At 47.2% G+C, this 16,917-nt stretch overlaps 1 protein-coding gene across 1 annotated transcript in view; it reads left to right on the top strand.

The window, feature by feature from the left end:
- The window catches only part of STIP1 (stress induced phosphoprotein 1), a 213,087-nt gene that overhangs the window by 171,264 nt on the left and 24,906 nt on the right, over window positions 1-16,917 (top strand). The window contains exons 11-12 of the mRNA XM_086932803.1: window positions 6,165-6,201; window positions 13,162-13,265. Coding sequence (XP_086788929.1) covers window positions 6,165-6,201; window positions 13,162-13,265 — 141 coding nt within the window. The remainder of the gene's footprint in view (window positions 1-6,164; window positions 6,202-13,161; window positions 13,266-16,917) is intronic.

Here is a 16,917-nt window from a genome sequence, read left to right as displayed (position 1 = left end):
ATGGTCAGAATCCGAGAAGGGCTATCACATCAACCTGCTGGAACTAAGAGCGGTTCATCTGGCTCTCAAATCCCTGTTTCCATCATTCCAGTCTTGGTCCCTCCTGGTGCAAACAGACAATACAACTACAATGTATTATTTAAACAAGCAGGGGGGTTCCAGGACTCTGTCCATGGAAGCCCAGACCATCTGGAATTGGCTACTGGCGAGAGACTTGTGGATAACAGTGGTGCATCTGCCGGGGTCCCTCAACTCGCAGGTGGATTTCCTCAGCAGGGATTTAGTTGAGGCTCACGATTGGGTCCTCAACGAGGAAGTCGCAAACAGTATTTTTCAAGCATGGGAAATGCAAAATGCCCCGTCTTCGCGTCCATGTTTCCCCAGGTCGGGTCTCAAGGGAATGCCTTTTTGATAGACCTGGTGTCAGAACTTACTGTACGCTTTTCCTCCGACCCCATTGATACCAACAGTAATCAACAGGATGTACAAAACCAAGTCCAGGATGATTCTGATTGCCCCCGAGTGGCGACGCCAATGGTGGTTTCCAGATCTCCTTCAGTTGTCTGAAGTGCCACACTGGAGATTGCTGTGTCGCCCGGATCTTCTGTCCAAGCAAATGGGGAGTGTTCCACCCCAACCTGTCCTCCCTACGCCTGGCAGCATGGCTCCTGAAGTCATCCAGTATGGACACTTGCATTTGAATCCAGAGTGTATGCATATCCTTAAGGAGGCGAAGCGTCCTTCTACAAGGAAATCATTTGGTTTTAAATGGAAACGATTCTTTCTGTGGTGTGAGAACAATGGTCTTGATCCTATACATGGACAAGAACAGGTGATTCTACCTTATTTGTTCATTTGGCAAGGTCTGGTCTTCAGTTTAGCTCTATTAAAATCCATCTTGCAGCGATCACGGCCTACAGGAAATCTCCTACTCAGACTTCCTTATTTAGGATGCCTGTAGTGAAAGATTTTCTGGAAGGTTTATGAAAGGTGTAACCGCCAGTCAGGTCCCCTTCTCCACCTTGGGAGCTTAATGTGGTGTTAACGAAGTTAATGGGTGCTCCTTTTGAACCTATACATAAGGCATCATTGCAACACTTGATTTGGAAGGTAGCGTTCTGTAACGGCAGCGGTAGGAATGGGCAAGAGCCGAGTTTTAGTCAGAGGTTGTTGGTTTATTTTAGAAAGCAGAAAGTCAGTACAAGTCGGGCGTGATGAGACTCTGCGTGGGGAACGGCTCTTGTCGATACGCCGGCTCCTCCTCCTTGAGGCTTCCTCTTTTGGGGTCAGTCGGGTGGGGCTTCTACGGGACCTGGGCTCCGTGGTTCCAGCTCACCCTCGGAGGAAGAGAACGGAAACAAGTGTCAAAACAGAGGCACAATAGGGATTCTGTGGGGAAGGGTGTGAGGGATACACCAAACGTGATGCAGGCGGCGTCTCGAGTGAGTGGGGGGAAAAGGTGCAGGGACGGGGACACCAAATGAACACCAAGGGCAGTGGTCACGACTCGGACCCTCCCTTCCGTCCCACCTAACCCGCAACACGAGCACGTACCTCGCGGAGCCACACGCTTCCTCCTAGCGTGCGGCTGGGCGGAGCGAGTTGTCGTTGGCCTCCTGGCTTGCTCTACTGCTATTCCTCCGTTCTGCGCTCGGATCCCTCTTCGGACCTTTTCCTCAGGGGTGCTCCTCCCGTCCGAAGTATGCCGGTTTCCTCCTCTCCTCTGTACACGCCTCCGGTGAACAAGCACACCCCTTCCTGCTGCTGCGCCGCTTTTGACAGGTCCTCCGTCTCTGCCCCTTCTTCGACGCCAGACCAGTTAAAAGAGCCGCCCTCCTCGTCCTCCTCGATAACCGAGTCATGCCGCCACCATTCACGTTGCGGGTCAGGTGTCTGTGAAGACAAGAGGGAGGGGTCAGGGGACACATCCCGCACTCTGGTACCAGGACACTCAGAACGAGGGGGCAGAGGGCGCCCCTCGTTACACGTTCCTTGTAGCCATTACTTCTGCTTGTAGAGTGAGCGAGATCCAGGCTCTGTGTTGCAAGGAACCTTTCATTGTGTTTCATGCTAATAGAGTGGTACTCAGGACGCATCCTTCCTTTTTGCCCAAGGTTGTGTCAGATTTTCACATTAATCAGACTATAACATTACCCACTTTTTTCCCAGATCCTACCAATCCTGCTGACAGAGTTCTACAATCTTTAGATCTGAAAAGAGTTCTTAAGTTTTATCTGGACAGAACAAAGACTTTGAGGCAGTCGGATCGCTTGTTCATCAACTAGTGTCCTATTAATACAGGCTCTGAGGCCTCCAAAAGGTCCATATCTAGATGGATTGTGTCTTGTATTGTCCTAGCATATCGGTTGTCAAACAGGTCTTTGACAGGAAGACCTAGGGCTCATTCTACAAGAGGGAAAGTTTCCACTACGGCTCTCCTTAAAAATGTTTCTATGGCAGAAATCTGTAAAGCAGCTACATGGCGTTCAGTGCATACCTTTACTCACCATTACTGTCTTGACTCAGACACACAGGCTGATTCTCAGGTTGGGCAGGCATCGCTCAGAAATGTATCTGCTGCTTCTAGCTAGAATGTGTGTCAAACTGTTATTGCTTATATTTTCTGCTCGCTCGCTTTGGAGTGGGTATAAGCTTGCTATTCTATTCAGTGCTTATGACTATTAATGAGTATCCCCTGGAAGAGAAGGATTAGTTACTTACCTGTAATCCTAGTGTTCTTCCAGGGGTATACTCATTAAAGTCATAAGCACCCTCCCGCCTCCCCGGGCGAGCTGTAGCATTATGGTTTAATATGTTTGTTTTGATTTTATATATGCAGATACCTGCAAGGTTTACTGTACCGTACAAAAGAACTGACCTAACTGTCACCTGTGGGGCATGATGGGAGCAGAGTTCCCTCTGGAGGCCTTAAAGGCAAAGTGTTCAGATTCTCTCAGGCCTTAAAGGAGAGGTGCCAGTCTGATTTTCTGTACAGGGATGTCATTTCTTTATGCAGCCTACATAGGCTAATTGCCTTTTATTACAGTTTCCTTGATGAAAATAAAAGGTTTTTCTGTCTGTGGAATGCATTTTAGGCTCCTGCCTTTTTCTTGCATTGTTACTATGGTTTATTTTCATTCTGCAGAAAATTTGTAATTATGGCTTTATTAGCCTATAGGTTTTGGTTGGAAATGAAATGAAATGAAAATGTGACTTATAAAGCGCTACAGTTGCCCTGAGGCGTCCAGGCGCTGAAAACAGATGGGGCCCTCTTGAGGTTACTAGCTAGGCATTAAACAGCAAGGTTTTTAGCTGTTTACGAAAAGTGGTCAGGTTGGGGTTGTTTCTTAGCTGCAAAGGGAGTGAGTTCCAGAGTTTGGAAACGTTATACGAGAAGGAGCGTCCTCCTGCTCTAGCTCTGCGAGTTCTGGGGATCTCGGCCAGGAATGCTGTAGAAGAGCGGAGGGATTTATTCGGCCTATAGGGAGAAATCAGGGATCGATTGATGTCTGGGCCCGTTTCCCAGAAAGTCTGGTGGGCAATGCAGAGCGATTTGAATCTTACTCTGTCCCTGATAGGTAGCCAGTGCAAGGTCCTCAAGCTGGTTCTCACTGAGGTCCTCCGGGGGATGCCCAACAGTGCTCTAGCAGCACAGTTTTGGGTGCGTTGGAGCTTCTGTAGGGTGTAATCCGGGGCTCCCAGGTATAGGGCGTTATTAAAATCCAAACGGGATTGGATAAGGCCCTGTATAATTATCGGTTGGGCTGCATATTATTAGTGTATTCATGTATATGTTTATACATTTTTTTAGTACTGTGTACTTTTGTTGTATATTTACACATATATATGTATTTAGTTATGTGTTCCGGGTTCCCGCTCATGGGCGGAGATTATTTAGTGCTTATGACTTTGAGTATACCCCTGGAACAGAACTAGGATTACAGGTAATCCTTTTCTGCTTTCTATAGGCAATTTTCTGTTTCTGATTACCATTGAGAGTACTGTACCACGAGGTCCTAGGAAGGTTTTTCAAAAAGCTGAATATTCCTTTGGAGGTTTTATCATTTTCAAGAACTTTAACGCATAGAGCTCCATCAAAGCCACTTGGTCCATGATCAATAAAGTCGTTCCCAGGTTCCAGTCAAAAGCAGTGACTTATCTTTTTGGCACTATAAGTTCGCTGTGGAAGGTCGCTCCTTTAGTTACCTTGCACCCCGTCTTTGGAACACACTGCCCTTGACGTTGCGGACGTGCACCAATCTCTCGGTTTTTAGGAAGGGACTTAAAACTCATCTGTTTGCTTTGTAATGCTGCTATGGTTAATTCTGGTTATTTTTTTCCGTTATGGCTGTTTGTTTGCTGCTGGTATTAGGTGTGATGATCTTTAGCGCCGGGACGCTCTTTGGAGCAGCTGAGCGCTCTATAAAACAAACAGTAACATAACATAACATAACTATAAGAGTACCAAGCTCAGGCAGCATGATGAGGGATACTTCAACTTACTTTGCTTGGTTTCATGAGATTACAAATTTATAATTGCAAAATCAGTTTCCGCTCCACCTGGCCAATGTGCCCCAAATGTGTCCAGCCTTATTTAGCTGGCCACAATGATAGAAAAGGAGGCCAATCTAGTGACCTCCTTTTGTGTTGGTTACATTTGGCTCGAACAGGGCTTCAACATGCCTTTATAGGGGTCCACTGAGCAGCTGTATCCCGATCCAAAAACCACAAGAACTGCATTTGCTTAGTGTACTAGTGTTGAAACAAACTAAAGTATTATCAAGGAATTTTTTTGACGTAATAAATCGGTCTGAAATTGAAACTGTGTAGTGATAATTATTAATGAGGAAGTTATTAGAACCCAGGCACTCTTAACGACTTTAAATGTACCTTTGAGGTGGAATTCAAAGTTAACCTGACGTCAGCTGGAAGTAAGGAAAGATAGAGGGCTTTACTAAGGAGTCCTCCTTGAGTTTTCACATTGAAATCGCTTCTGAACTTTAGGCCCAAAATGGTTACAACCACACCCTTTATTCACGACCAACATGGCTTCGATCGCCATGAGCACTAAGTACCATATAGCCAAGTGAGCAGAGGAAAGTTTTTTTTAGGAGTAAGGCATAGCCTTTTGAATGGCAGTCTGCATAGGGATGAGATAGAAAAAAGTTTATTAGATCTTTTGTTATGCAGGTTCACAGTACTTTGTGTAAGAGTTAGAGCTGCTTCTGGAATATGCCATTTCCGGCCCTTGTTAAGACAGTCACCTGCCAAACTGTCCACTCTTTCTATTCAGACACAAATGATGCACTCACATAGCCAAATGTGCTAAGCAGTGCTCTGTGAGGAACTTGGACTTCTTTCCATGTAATTTGCTGTCGTACTACTTTGTTTACTTCAAATCAATATGAAAGTGTATAAAGAGTTAGTGCTGAAGGAGAAACCAAGTTTAGTTGTTCGGTAGTTTTATTGTTTGTCATGCAACTTCCCACTAACAAGCTAATTTCTTAGCATATTTAAATGTTCATATAGATTCAAGCTAATTCCTGCCATTCACCTACAATGTCAGCTGCAGGTCTGCAGAGACCAGAGTGAAATTTTTGGTCGCACTAAAAGCGGCTCTCAGAGATGCGGTCAGTATGACCAAAGAGGGAAAGGAGAGGGGAAGGCATTGTGGGTAGTATGGGATAACGACAGGACACAAGGTATTTTGTTATTTAGGAGGTGAGAGAAATGATGTGGATGATAGTCTGGCTGTCTGTTGGGTATTTTTTTATGATGGGTAATAGAAAGAAGAGTTGTCCAGCGAGGGGAGGATGGCAGGACATCAGGTACAAGTTATTTTTTATTTGGCCGCACAAGTCCATTGCCTGAGGCCTTGTTGTGAATAGCTTGTCAATGACTCCTCTTGCTCTGCTGCCTATATTGGCAAGTGAGGATATAGGAAACCGTATAGCATAATATTGTATATGGGTAATATAAACGAAATGGATGTTTATCACATTATTGTTCTACGGAACATAAATAACTGTAGCTTCGATCACATAGTCTGATGGTGCTGGGATCCAATCTGTGAAAACTATCCCCAGGATTTACTTACTTACAGTCATTTTATTTGTTCTCTTGAACTTCTAGTATGTTTATCAACCTTTTATCCTTTTTTGCAGGACTGTGAAGAGTGTATTCGCCTAGACCCCAATTTCGGTAAGTAACTTTGTTTCAGGGAGGTTGTGTGTGATTTGAACATAGCCTTGACATACTGTCTGCACCTTTATAGACCTAGATTATCTTAGAAGGATTAAGCGGTTTAAAGGGTGCATGGAGGAATAGAAATTGTGTTCATTCAACTCTTTGAAAATTAAGAAAACAAAATGTAATTCACATGTACGTATTATGAGATGTGCAATCAGCTCCCCTGCAGTGCTAGATACAATTCATACAAAGAACTCAATCTTATTACTGGATCTACCATCGGTGTGTGGGAGGCCTTTTAAAGATAGAATTTTCAATGTAATGTTTACCTACTTATTTAAGTTGCATAAATTGAACAGTTCACATTGTTGATGTGTGCCTGTTCATATCCTTATAAATGACTTCTTACATTTGTAGTACAAGCATCAGAAGACTGGAAAGAGATTTCTCATCCAGGGGATACTCATCAATAGTCATAATCTATGAATAATCCCCGCCCATGTGCGGGATCCCAAAGTATATATAACATACATATATATACCTATATATGCATATGTGAGAACGTATATAAATACAGCCTAAATATTTCCATAATGGCCAAAATGCGGAAAATTACATAGGTTTGTATAGTAGCACCTATACTCTCCCAACCCCTAAGGAAGAAAGAGAGCAGTAAACATTTGTCATACAACAAAGCTTTATTGCCATAGAGAAACCTGAAATTGCAGGCATTTGCCAGTTGGCTGCAGTACAGTATAAAGAAACAAAAGAAAACTGACACCTTGCCTTTTAGGCATTAGAGTAGCGGTACCATGCCTTTAAGACCAGCAGGAGACCCCCTGCTCCCATGATGCACCACAGGTGGCAGTTAGGTCAGTTCTTTTTTTCGGTTCCTTCTGAGAGGATCCTGGAGCTTGAGCTCTTCAGTTTTTGACTAAAACTGTTTATTGAAGAGAATTATTTCTGAAAATTCGACATTTTCTGGTTTATTAAGGCTTCTGCTACTGTGGAGATCCACTGAACATTTAGTCGGTATGCCAGCTTTATTCAGAAAGGGTCCTTCCTGTGACAAGAAAATGGCCCTGACTGACACTCGGTGTGCATTGTGTGCCTTCCATCTTTACACAATCCTGACCAGTGCCACTATTGTCAAAAGTTCTCCAAACGGACCTTGCGTGATAGACAACTAATCAAACTCCATGCTATGCTGGGAAAAGATAAGAGCCATCAGGTGGGTGGCCATGGAGGCCCCAGGACATAGTCTTCCAGCAAGCAAGGCCAAAAACGGCGACGCTCCACTTCCCTTGACCCCAGGAAGAGGAAAGGGAGAAGAGATTCACCGTCTAAGTCGCCGTCGAAGAGACCCAGACACTCTTCCAGAACACCACCGCGACGTCTGGAGTCTCCGCCGCATCCAAGTAAGTCGGCGTCAAGGCACCACACTTCAGGCTCGAAGTCTGTGGCTGCTGACAAGACCTAGTCTCCGTTGACGTTGATGCTTCCGTCGACGTCGAGACACTCTCCGCCACCCTCGAGGGGGTCAGCGTCGAGAGGACTGGCGGCTATCACATCGCCGCCGGCTGGCGTGCCGCCGTCGAGAGGATTGTCAAGATCCCATCATTCGACGTCGAGGAAATAGACGTCGACCCAGCGCCAGGGTTGGTCGACATCGTGGACGATCGCCGTCGAGATCACCAACTCAACGCCGAAGATCGCCGTCAAGATAATCACGTCGTGAACGTTCGACGTCAAGACCATCTAGACCTCGTTCAGCGCCAATGGCTCTGACATAGTCAACGTCGAGGGGCGGGGTCACAGGGATTGCGGAGTCACCGAGGCGATCGGACCCTGGGTCCAGAGTATCATCAGGGGACCAGTCATCATCTCTTGGGCTACAGATTGTGGAGATCTCTCCAGAAGTCTCACCCAAATCTGCGAAGGGGAAAACCCGCAGTTTGTTGCCTCACCATCCACAGGGGGCTGTTTCCAGCAGTCGCAGTAGTCCGGGCTCGGATTACTCCCACACTTACTCGCCATCTGGTCCAAGGACAAGTACTCCAGCCAGACTATCAAAGTCTCCTCCTCGGAGGCCAAGATCTCCTACCAAGCCAAGATATCATGCCAGGCAAGAACATCTCCCAGGCCAAGAACACCTGCGAAGCCAGAATCGCCTTCTAGACATCTGTCTAAATCTAGGGGCCGGCACAGCCGGCATCGCAACAGGCCCCATAAGAGAAAGCGTACAAGATATCCTACATGGTCTTCGTCTACGAGATCTACGGTCCGGGACTATTCTCAGACCTTCACCACACCACCTTCACGGGTTTCACCCATAGATGACATCTCTACGTTTACTGATGTTCTGGGTAGGGGGACAAGAAAACGTAACATTTATTTGCATACCCTGTGGTTCCCCCATCAATCATCTTCGATACCCTGCACCACCGGTCTGCTCCTAGACCTCTGCTACCTTTGGTGCTCGGATTCCTGGAACCAGAAATGGCCACCTTTCTTACTCCTGCGACGGTGGGTTCGGTACCCTCCAGAATCGCAAAAAAGTGCAAGGCTCCAGCGGAGGACCCCTTGTTCCTCAGGACGGATCAACACGCTGATTCAGTCATCGTGGCGGCAGCCATGAAATCCCATTCTGCTTCCACCTCGTCCTCGGTACCCCCGGAAACGGATAGTAAGCAGATGGATTCGTATGGAAGGAGGATCTTCGTCATTCATGAAAGTTGCCAGGGCCTCCGCTCTTCTCGGACGATACGATAGATCTCTCTGGGACTCTCTCACTCGTTTCAAAAGAAGACTAGCAGGACTTAACCGAGATACTCCAGGAGGGAGGACTCGTAGCCAACCAAGTAATCAGTGCGACAGCAGATGCTTCTGACCTCGCAGCTCATGGTTACTCACATGGAGTCTGCTCACGATGCTCGGCTTGGCTACCCCTTACAGGCCTCAAGCCTGATGCTCATAGGAAGATACTAAACCTTCCTTTCAATGGAACATCTCTGTTTAAGTCTCACGCCGACGACGAGATGACTAAAATGAAGGCGGAGATGGACACGGTTAAAGCTGTGGGGTTGGAGAAACGCAAGGAGTTCAAAAACCGCTTCCGTCAAGGCAACAAGCGGTCTTACCAGCAGAGTGTTCCAGCCCCTCAGTGGTCATCTCAAACACAGCAACGGTCTCAGTTTCAGCAGAGACGCCCTGGTAAAGGCAGAGGAAATAACAACAAACAGTCGACCTCCAAACAGCCTCCAAAGCCTTGAGTCGTTGCGTCCTCCTCAACTGTTCGCCACTCCGGAGTGTATCTTGCCACCTGGAAGAGTGGAAATCCATAACAAAGGACAAATGGGTGCCGAGTATTGTGCAGCATGGTTACTTGCTGAGGTTCAAGTCACCTCCTCCACAAGTGTTCCCTCAACTCAAGCACTTTTCTCGACTTCAAAGTCTGTTGTTGAAGAACAAAGTCTCTACCCTTCTCATGAAGAAGGCCATAGAGGAGGTCCCTCCCATGCGAAGAAATCCCGGAGTATACTCCCGATACTTTCTAGTCCAAAAACGAGGAGTAGTCAAAGAGTATCGACCTATCCTCGACCTACATCTGCTGAACAGGTTAATCAGAAAAGAAACATTTTGCATGCTAACCCTGCACCAGATCTTTCCACACCTTCACCAGGGAGACTGGATGTGTGCCATCGACATGCAGGACGTGTACTTTCATATACCTGTCTCAGTAAAGCACCGGAAATTCCTCAGGTTTCAGATCGACCGTCGCCACTACCAGTCCAGTATTGAGTGCTACCGTTCGGCCTCAAGTCCGCCCCACATTATCCAAGTGCATGGCGGCGGAAAATCTTCGTCTATCCCTATCTAGACAATTGGCTTCTGAAAAGCTCCACGCCTGTTCTGCTTCAGAAACATCTATCGTACTGTCTCAGCCTGATGCATTTTGCAGGTCAACTACAAGAAGTCAGTGCTCAACCCCACCCAGCGAATACACTACCAGGGCGCTTCCTTGGACTCCGCAAAGGCAAGCGTGTGTCCCTTGGAGGAGAGGTTGTCACCCATGCTTCTAAAATGTCGCACCCTGCTAGACATTCAAAGTCCCACAGCCAGACAAGTGTTGTCTCTTCTGGGATCAATGGCCTCATGCATCTACATCGTGCCCAATGCACGCCTTCACATGAGGCCTCTGCAGCAGGCCCTAGAGGACCAATGGTCTCAGATCAGGACACTGAGAGGATCAGGTCTCTCAACCAAAGTGCCAGAGACTCCATCAGATGGTGGATGAAACACTCATCTTTTGCGAGGAGTCCCGTTCCATCAAACGCCTCCATCACAGACAGTGGTCACGGATGCCTCGATGCACGGCTGGGGTGCTCATATGGACCAGCTTCATGTTCAGGGTCTCTGGTCCGAAGTGGAAAGAGGCTACAACATCAACTTCCTGGAGCTCCGGGCTGTCTACCTGGCGCTCAAGTCCCTCTACCCGTCTCTACTCACCAGCCACATTCAAGTTCAGACAGACAACAGAACAACAATGTTCTATCTGAACAAGCAGGGAGGCACAAGTTCTGTCTCTGGAAGCTCAAGCCATTTGGCACTGGCTTCTGGCGGAGGGCCTCTCCATCGTGGCAGTTCACTAGCCAGGAATCCTAAATGATCAGGCGGACGGCCTAAGCAGAGACTTCGTAGAAGCGCACGACTGGGTGCTCAACGAAGAGGTCACGCAAGAGGTGTTTCGACAATGGAGTACCAGACATAGATTTGTTCGCAAACGCAAAATGCCCCGTCTTCGCGTCCAGATTTCCCCAACAAGGTTCACGGGGAATTGCTCTTTTGATTAGCTGGTCACAGACATTGTTCTACGCCTTTCCTCCCATGCCTCTGATCCCGGCGGTGATTCAGAAGTTCTACAGGACCAATACCAGGATGATCCTGATAGCTCTGGAGTGGCCACGGCATTGGTGGTACCCGGATCTCCTCCAGCTGTCGGAAGCCCCTCACCGGAGACTGCCATGTCGCCCAGACTTGCTGACCAAGGACGGGGGGGGGGGGATAAGGTGTTTCACCCCAACCTCTCTTCCCTTCGCTTGACGGCATGGCTCCTGAGGTCATCCAATATGGCCACCTAGACCTTTCAGCTGATTGCATGAACATTCTTAAGGAGGCCCTTTACTAGACCGTCTTATGCTTTCAAATGGAAGAGATTTTACATTTGGTGCCAAGACAACTCTCTTGATCCTATCCACGGTCAGGAGCAGGTGATTCTTCCCTATTTGTTACATTTCGCAAGCTCATGCCTGAAGTACCCCTCCATCAGGGTTCACTTGGCGGCAATGACAGCCTACAGGAAGTCTCCTTCTCAGACATCATTCTTCCTTATGCCTGTGGTTAAAGATTTCCTAGAAGGGCTTAAAGTTTTTCCACCAGTGAGATCCCCCTCTCCTCCCTGGGAACTTAACATTGTACTTACAAAATTGATGGGTGCTCCCTTCGAGCCTATCCATAAGGCGTCTTTGCAGCACCTGACCTGGAAAGCTGCTTTTTTGGTAGCTATCGCCTCTGCCGGTAGGGTGAGCGAGCTGCAAGCCCTATGTTGCAAGGAACCTTACTCTGTTTTTCATGCCTGTAGAGTGGTTCTGAGGACGCACCCAGGTTTTTTGCCTAAGGTGGTCTCGGACTTCCATATTAATCAGACCATTACTCTGCCTACTTTCTTTCCTCAACCAACCACTCCCCCGTAGAGATCCCTACACTCTCTTGATCTCCGGAGGGTTCTGAAGTTTTACCCAGCTAAGGCTCTTCCACTTAGGAAATCAGACCGGCTTTTTGTTAATTATGGGTCAACTAATACCGGTCTGTCAGCCTCCGAGATCTATCTCACGATGTATCGTCTCCTGTATTGCGCTGTCTTACCAATTAGCTATCAAAGCATTACAGGGCAGACCTCATGCACACTCTACCAGAGGTAAAGCTTCTACTACAGCTCTCCTTCGTAACATTCCAATCTCTGAGATTTGTAAGGCCGCTACATGGCGTTCTTTACATACCTTTACTCGCCAATATTGCCTTGATTCAGATGCACAGGCCGATGCCCAAGTGGGACAGGCCTCTTTAAGGAATCTGTTTGCATAACTGCATTTTAAATAAGTTAATTCTTGTTTTTTGCTGTGTACTTGTTTGCTTGTCCGCGAGACTTTGGGTATGGGCTTGCTAATCTAGTCCTAGATTATGACTATTGATGAGTATACCCTGGATGAGAAGGATTAGTTACTTACCTGTAATACTAGTTCTCATCCAGGGGTATACTCCTCAAAGTCATAAGCTCCCACCCACCTCCCCAGACGAGCATTACTGCAAAGTTATTGTATGATGATTGCGGATTTACTCGGGTGATTAGACACCTCCAAAAGGAACGGACCTAACTGCCACCTGTGGTGCATCATGGGAGCAGGGGGTCTCCTGCTGGTCTTAAAGGCATGGTACCGCTACTCTAATGCCTAAAAGGCAAGGTGTCGGTTTTCTTTTGTTTCTTTATACTGTACTGCAGCCTACTGGCAAATGCCTGCAATTACAGGTTTCTCTATGGCAATAAAGCTTTGTTGTATGACAAATGTTTACTGCTCTCTTTCTTCCTTGGGGATTGGAAGAGTATAGGTGCTACTATACAAACCTATGTAATTTTCAGCTTTTTGACCATTATGGAAATATTTAGGGTGCATTTATATATCTTTTCACATATGCATATATAAGTTTATATATGTATATATGTATTTTCTATATGCTCCGGGATCCCCACATAAGGGTGTGGGGGATCAATTGGAAAAGTCTCTTAATCAAATAATAAAAAACAAATCTTAGTGATTTTGCTATATACACCAGTTTCTTCAAGCCCTACTACAATTGGCTGGATCATGTAATGTCTGTTATTGTGCATCCCATGCATTTCTTTTCTCTTGGCAGTAAAAGGATACACGCGGAAAGCCTCTGCACTTGAAGCAATGAAGGATTTTACCAAAGCAATGGACGTTTATCAAAAGGCTCTTGAGTTGGACTCTGCATGCAAGGTACAGTATTAACATCTCAAGCACTTACTAAAGTAGTGTTTGAATTTAGTGTTATACGAAATTGGTTTCTCCAATATTGGCTTTTTTAAAGATTTACATGCATGAATCATGAAGGGAGTATTTGACCCCTTTCAGTGGCAGTAAACACTGTTGAAACAACCTAAACGTAAGCCAGTGAGGTGGGTGTTGCACTCTACCCCTCTTTGGTGCTGACATATGTTAGATTTTTACAACTCTTCATGTTTGAGGGCGTTCCAGATAGGAGCTCTCCTCTTCCCCATCTTTGACCTTACACTTGCCACACATTTACTTCTACTGGTCTTCCTTGGAATCAAGTCAGTCCTAACTTCAGCTTCCACAAAAAGTTGGTTTTTATCTTCCGGCCCTCTGGGACACTCTGAACTGTACAGTGACAAAGAAAGAAAAAAGTAAATATTTTGCTGCTTACAAAATAATATTTAAACTGATGATCCACACAATCGGTGCATTTATGGTCTTTATCCTTCTCACTGGGTATCATGCTGTGAGACCTGTAAGACTTTTCCCTCTGAAACAATTAAAGACACAGAAAGGTTTGATCTCCATCTTCTATAGAAGAAGAAATTGTCCTCTGTGATGATTCCATAGAAAGTGCTCCCCCAGGCACTTTCACAAAAGGCGCTCAAAAAGGAACCATTTGAGCGTTCTTCGGCTGCACTTTACCTCAGAAATGCCTGAACACCCCATCGCCAAGGACCTGATAGTGCATATTTCAACATCTTCTCCGATGAAAGCTCTGTCGTGAGGCATGGAAAGAGGATGAAAGGGCAGCCTTTCAGCAAAACTGATGTTTGTGAGATGCAAAAGTTTGCATCTGGAGGGTGTCGGAGTTTATGGACCTCTGTACAACCCCAGATGCTAGTACATTTAACTTGCCCCAGTATTGGGTTTTCATAGATTCCCATGCTTTGCATCATTCCCCCTTCGTCGGAATGGGAGCCTCTGTAATAGAAAAATACCATAGCGGTAAGTACAAAAGAGAAAAGACAGACCTAGGCCTCACCTCATTTTGTAGCCTATCTGCCTCTTTTTGTAAAAGAGACCAAAAATGTTGCAACAGCCAATCAGAATAGCCTCACCCCATAGAACCCTCCTGAGAGAGCCTCAGATTTTCTACCACACGTTGTGCTTAGGGAGTCTCCACTGAGCTCTGCTCAGATTTCTCTTCAGTTTGAATTTTTTTCCATTTCTTCAACTTTACTATGTCTGACAAGGAGAAGAGGGCGTTATTTAGAGCTTGTGCTACCTGTTCAAAGATGAGGCTGTTTGTTGAGGACAAGCATAAAGACTGTATCTACTGCTTGTACCCAGATCACAAGGCCACAGATTGTATGATCTGCAGAACATTCTCTACGAAGACCTTGAGAGACAGGGAAGGCCGCTTGTTGACTTGGTTGCAGAAAATGAAGTCACGCAAGGAGGTTTTGTCATCTGACAGTGAGGATTCTTCCTCAGCTGCATCCTCCAGAAGATCCAAGAAAAGGGGTAGGTCCTCCCCTTCAACTTCTACTGAGCCCCCTGCTAAAGCCTTACAAAAGACCTCTGATAGGTCTGAAAGGCCCAGTCCCAAACAATCTCCTCACCGAGATGTAAAGGAGAGGCTGGGACAGACTGAATAGACAGTCACCTAAGAAGGTACAGAAAAGCCTTTCTGTTGCTTCTCCGCCATCTGAAAAGGAGAAGAGTTTCAAGAAACCTTCTGCTGTCGCTCAGGAAGGAAGATCGGACAAGAAACCATGTCCGTCGACGACAAAATCATCTGGTACGTCAACGACAACTGCCAAAAGGACTTGGGTTCAGGTACAGCTCCGTAAATGGGCCAGTCGACGGCAGCTGCGGCGGCTGCATTGGTATCTTCGTCGACGTTTTAAGGTACCTGTTCCCTGCTCATTGACGATGGTGTTAACATCTTTGACGTCGACGATAATGACGACAAAGATCGCGTTTCGACGGCAGCTATGATGGGCAGCTATGATGATTCTGACTACGAGCTAGTTGACACCGTCCACGATCAATCCTCCGTTGACGAGGTCCATCTCTCCGTCGACAGTCCTGTTGACAGTCCCATCAACGACTATTTCGCCAGCATTTCCGTCGACGACGAGTCCGTCGACGATTCAAAGGGTCCACATCTCTATAAAGAGGCAGCAAATCACTCCAGAGATGACATCTCCTCGCTGTGTAACACCCTACCTCCAACTTTGCTTCTTGAGGAGGAGTCTGATGATGATGAAGATGGTCCTTATGGGGATGCTTATAGCCCATCCGAACTCCAAGTAAAATATCAGGATTCTGATTCTGACAAATACTATACAGAAGAACGCCATTTTGTTCAACAAGAGAGGCCTCCACAAAAATTGCGTCAGGATATGGTGGCAATTTATTTATTTGCGGTTTTTATAGAGCGCATCAATTATCCCAAGGGATATCACGGCGCTAAGAGCCAGAGAAGCTACTGAGGTGAAATGCTGGAACTAATGGCTTGGTAAAGAGATACGTTTTGAGATTCCTTCTGAACTGAAGATAGTTGGTGGTGTGTCTTAGGACGGGGGGGAGCTCGTTCCATCAATGCCGTCCTCTCTTATAACGGACTTACAGATGATGCAACAAGACTACAGGAAAAGGTTTCCATCACAAGCTTCGGACCAGCAAGAGCATCCTCCTTCTCTATCTGCTCCTGCAGTTGCAGTGACTCCTCTGGTTTCTCGAGTTTCGGAACCAGAACCAAGAGAAAGCCATCAGGAGGTTGTGACTATTCAGGATGATGATGTCTTATCTGATGAAGATCATCTGAAAGAAACAGGTTAGTATTAGATTCCTTACATTAGATTATCCCCAGGCGTCAGTCTGGATCCGGAAACTTTTGCGTAGCAGTACCAGTGCGCGTCGGTAGGCGTCGTCTGCAGGCGTCGTCTGCGGCTCCGGGTCCGTCGTTGGCGTCGTGCGCCGTGATGACGTCGCTGGAGTATATAGACGCCGCGGATCCGAGGAGAGCAGTACTCCGGTCTTTGACCAAAGTTTGTTTTTTGATCTTGATATCTTCTTACGTGCTGGTAGGATGCCCGGTTTTAAGAACTGTGATGACTGCGACCGCACGATGTCGGTCACGGACCATCACAGACTCTGCCTCCGGTGCCTGGGCCCCGACCACGACGTGGACTCCTGGGTCAATTGCCGGGCCTTGACGAGTAAAGCTAGGCGGGAGCGGTCCCGCAAGCTGCTCGAGCTGCGGGTGTCGGCCCCGCGTCGAGAGAGGTCCCGGTCCGGCCGGAGGTCAAGAGAGCGGTCGCGGAGCCGTCACGAACGCTCCGGAAGTCGTCACCATTCATCTGGCTCCTCAGGTAGGAAACACAAGAGGTCGGGGCGTCGTCATCGTACCCCCGACTCCCTCCGACGCTCACGCGATGCGGCCGGGGGTTCGGGTGGCCCCACCCCCGCTGCTCCGCATGAGCCGCCGGCGCGGCCTGCTCCATGTCCTACGGTCCCTGGGCAAGGCGCGACGCCCGAGGAGATCGAGGAGTTCCTCATGGCCATGAAGAAACTGGCTCCTCCGGGGCCTTCGGCGCCTTCGGGCCCTGTGGCCCCGTCCGAAGACCCTAGCGGGTCGGGTGCT

Source organism: Lissotriton vulgaris, chromosome 7, assembly GCF_964263255.1.
Source record: "Lissotriton vulgaris chromosome 7, aLisVul1.2, whole genome shotgun sequence".
NCBI lineage: Eukaryota > Metazoa > Chordata > Amphibia > Caudata > Salamandridae > Lissotriton > Lissotriton vulgaris.
This window is presented reverse-complemented; position numbering and strand designations above follow the sequence as displayed.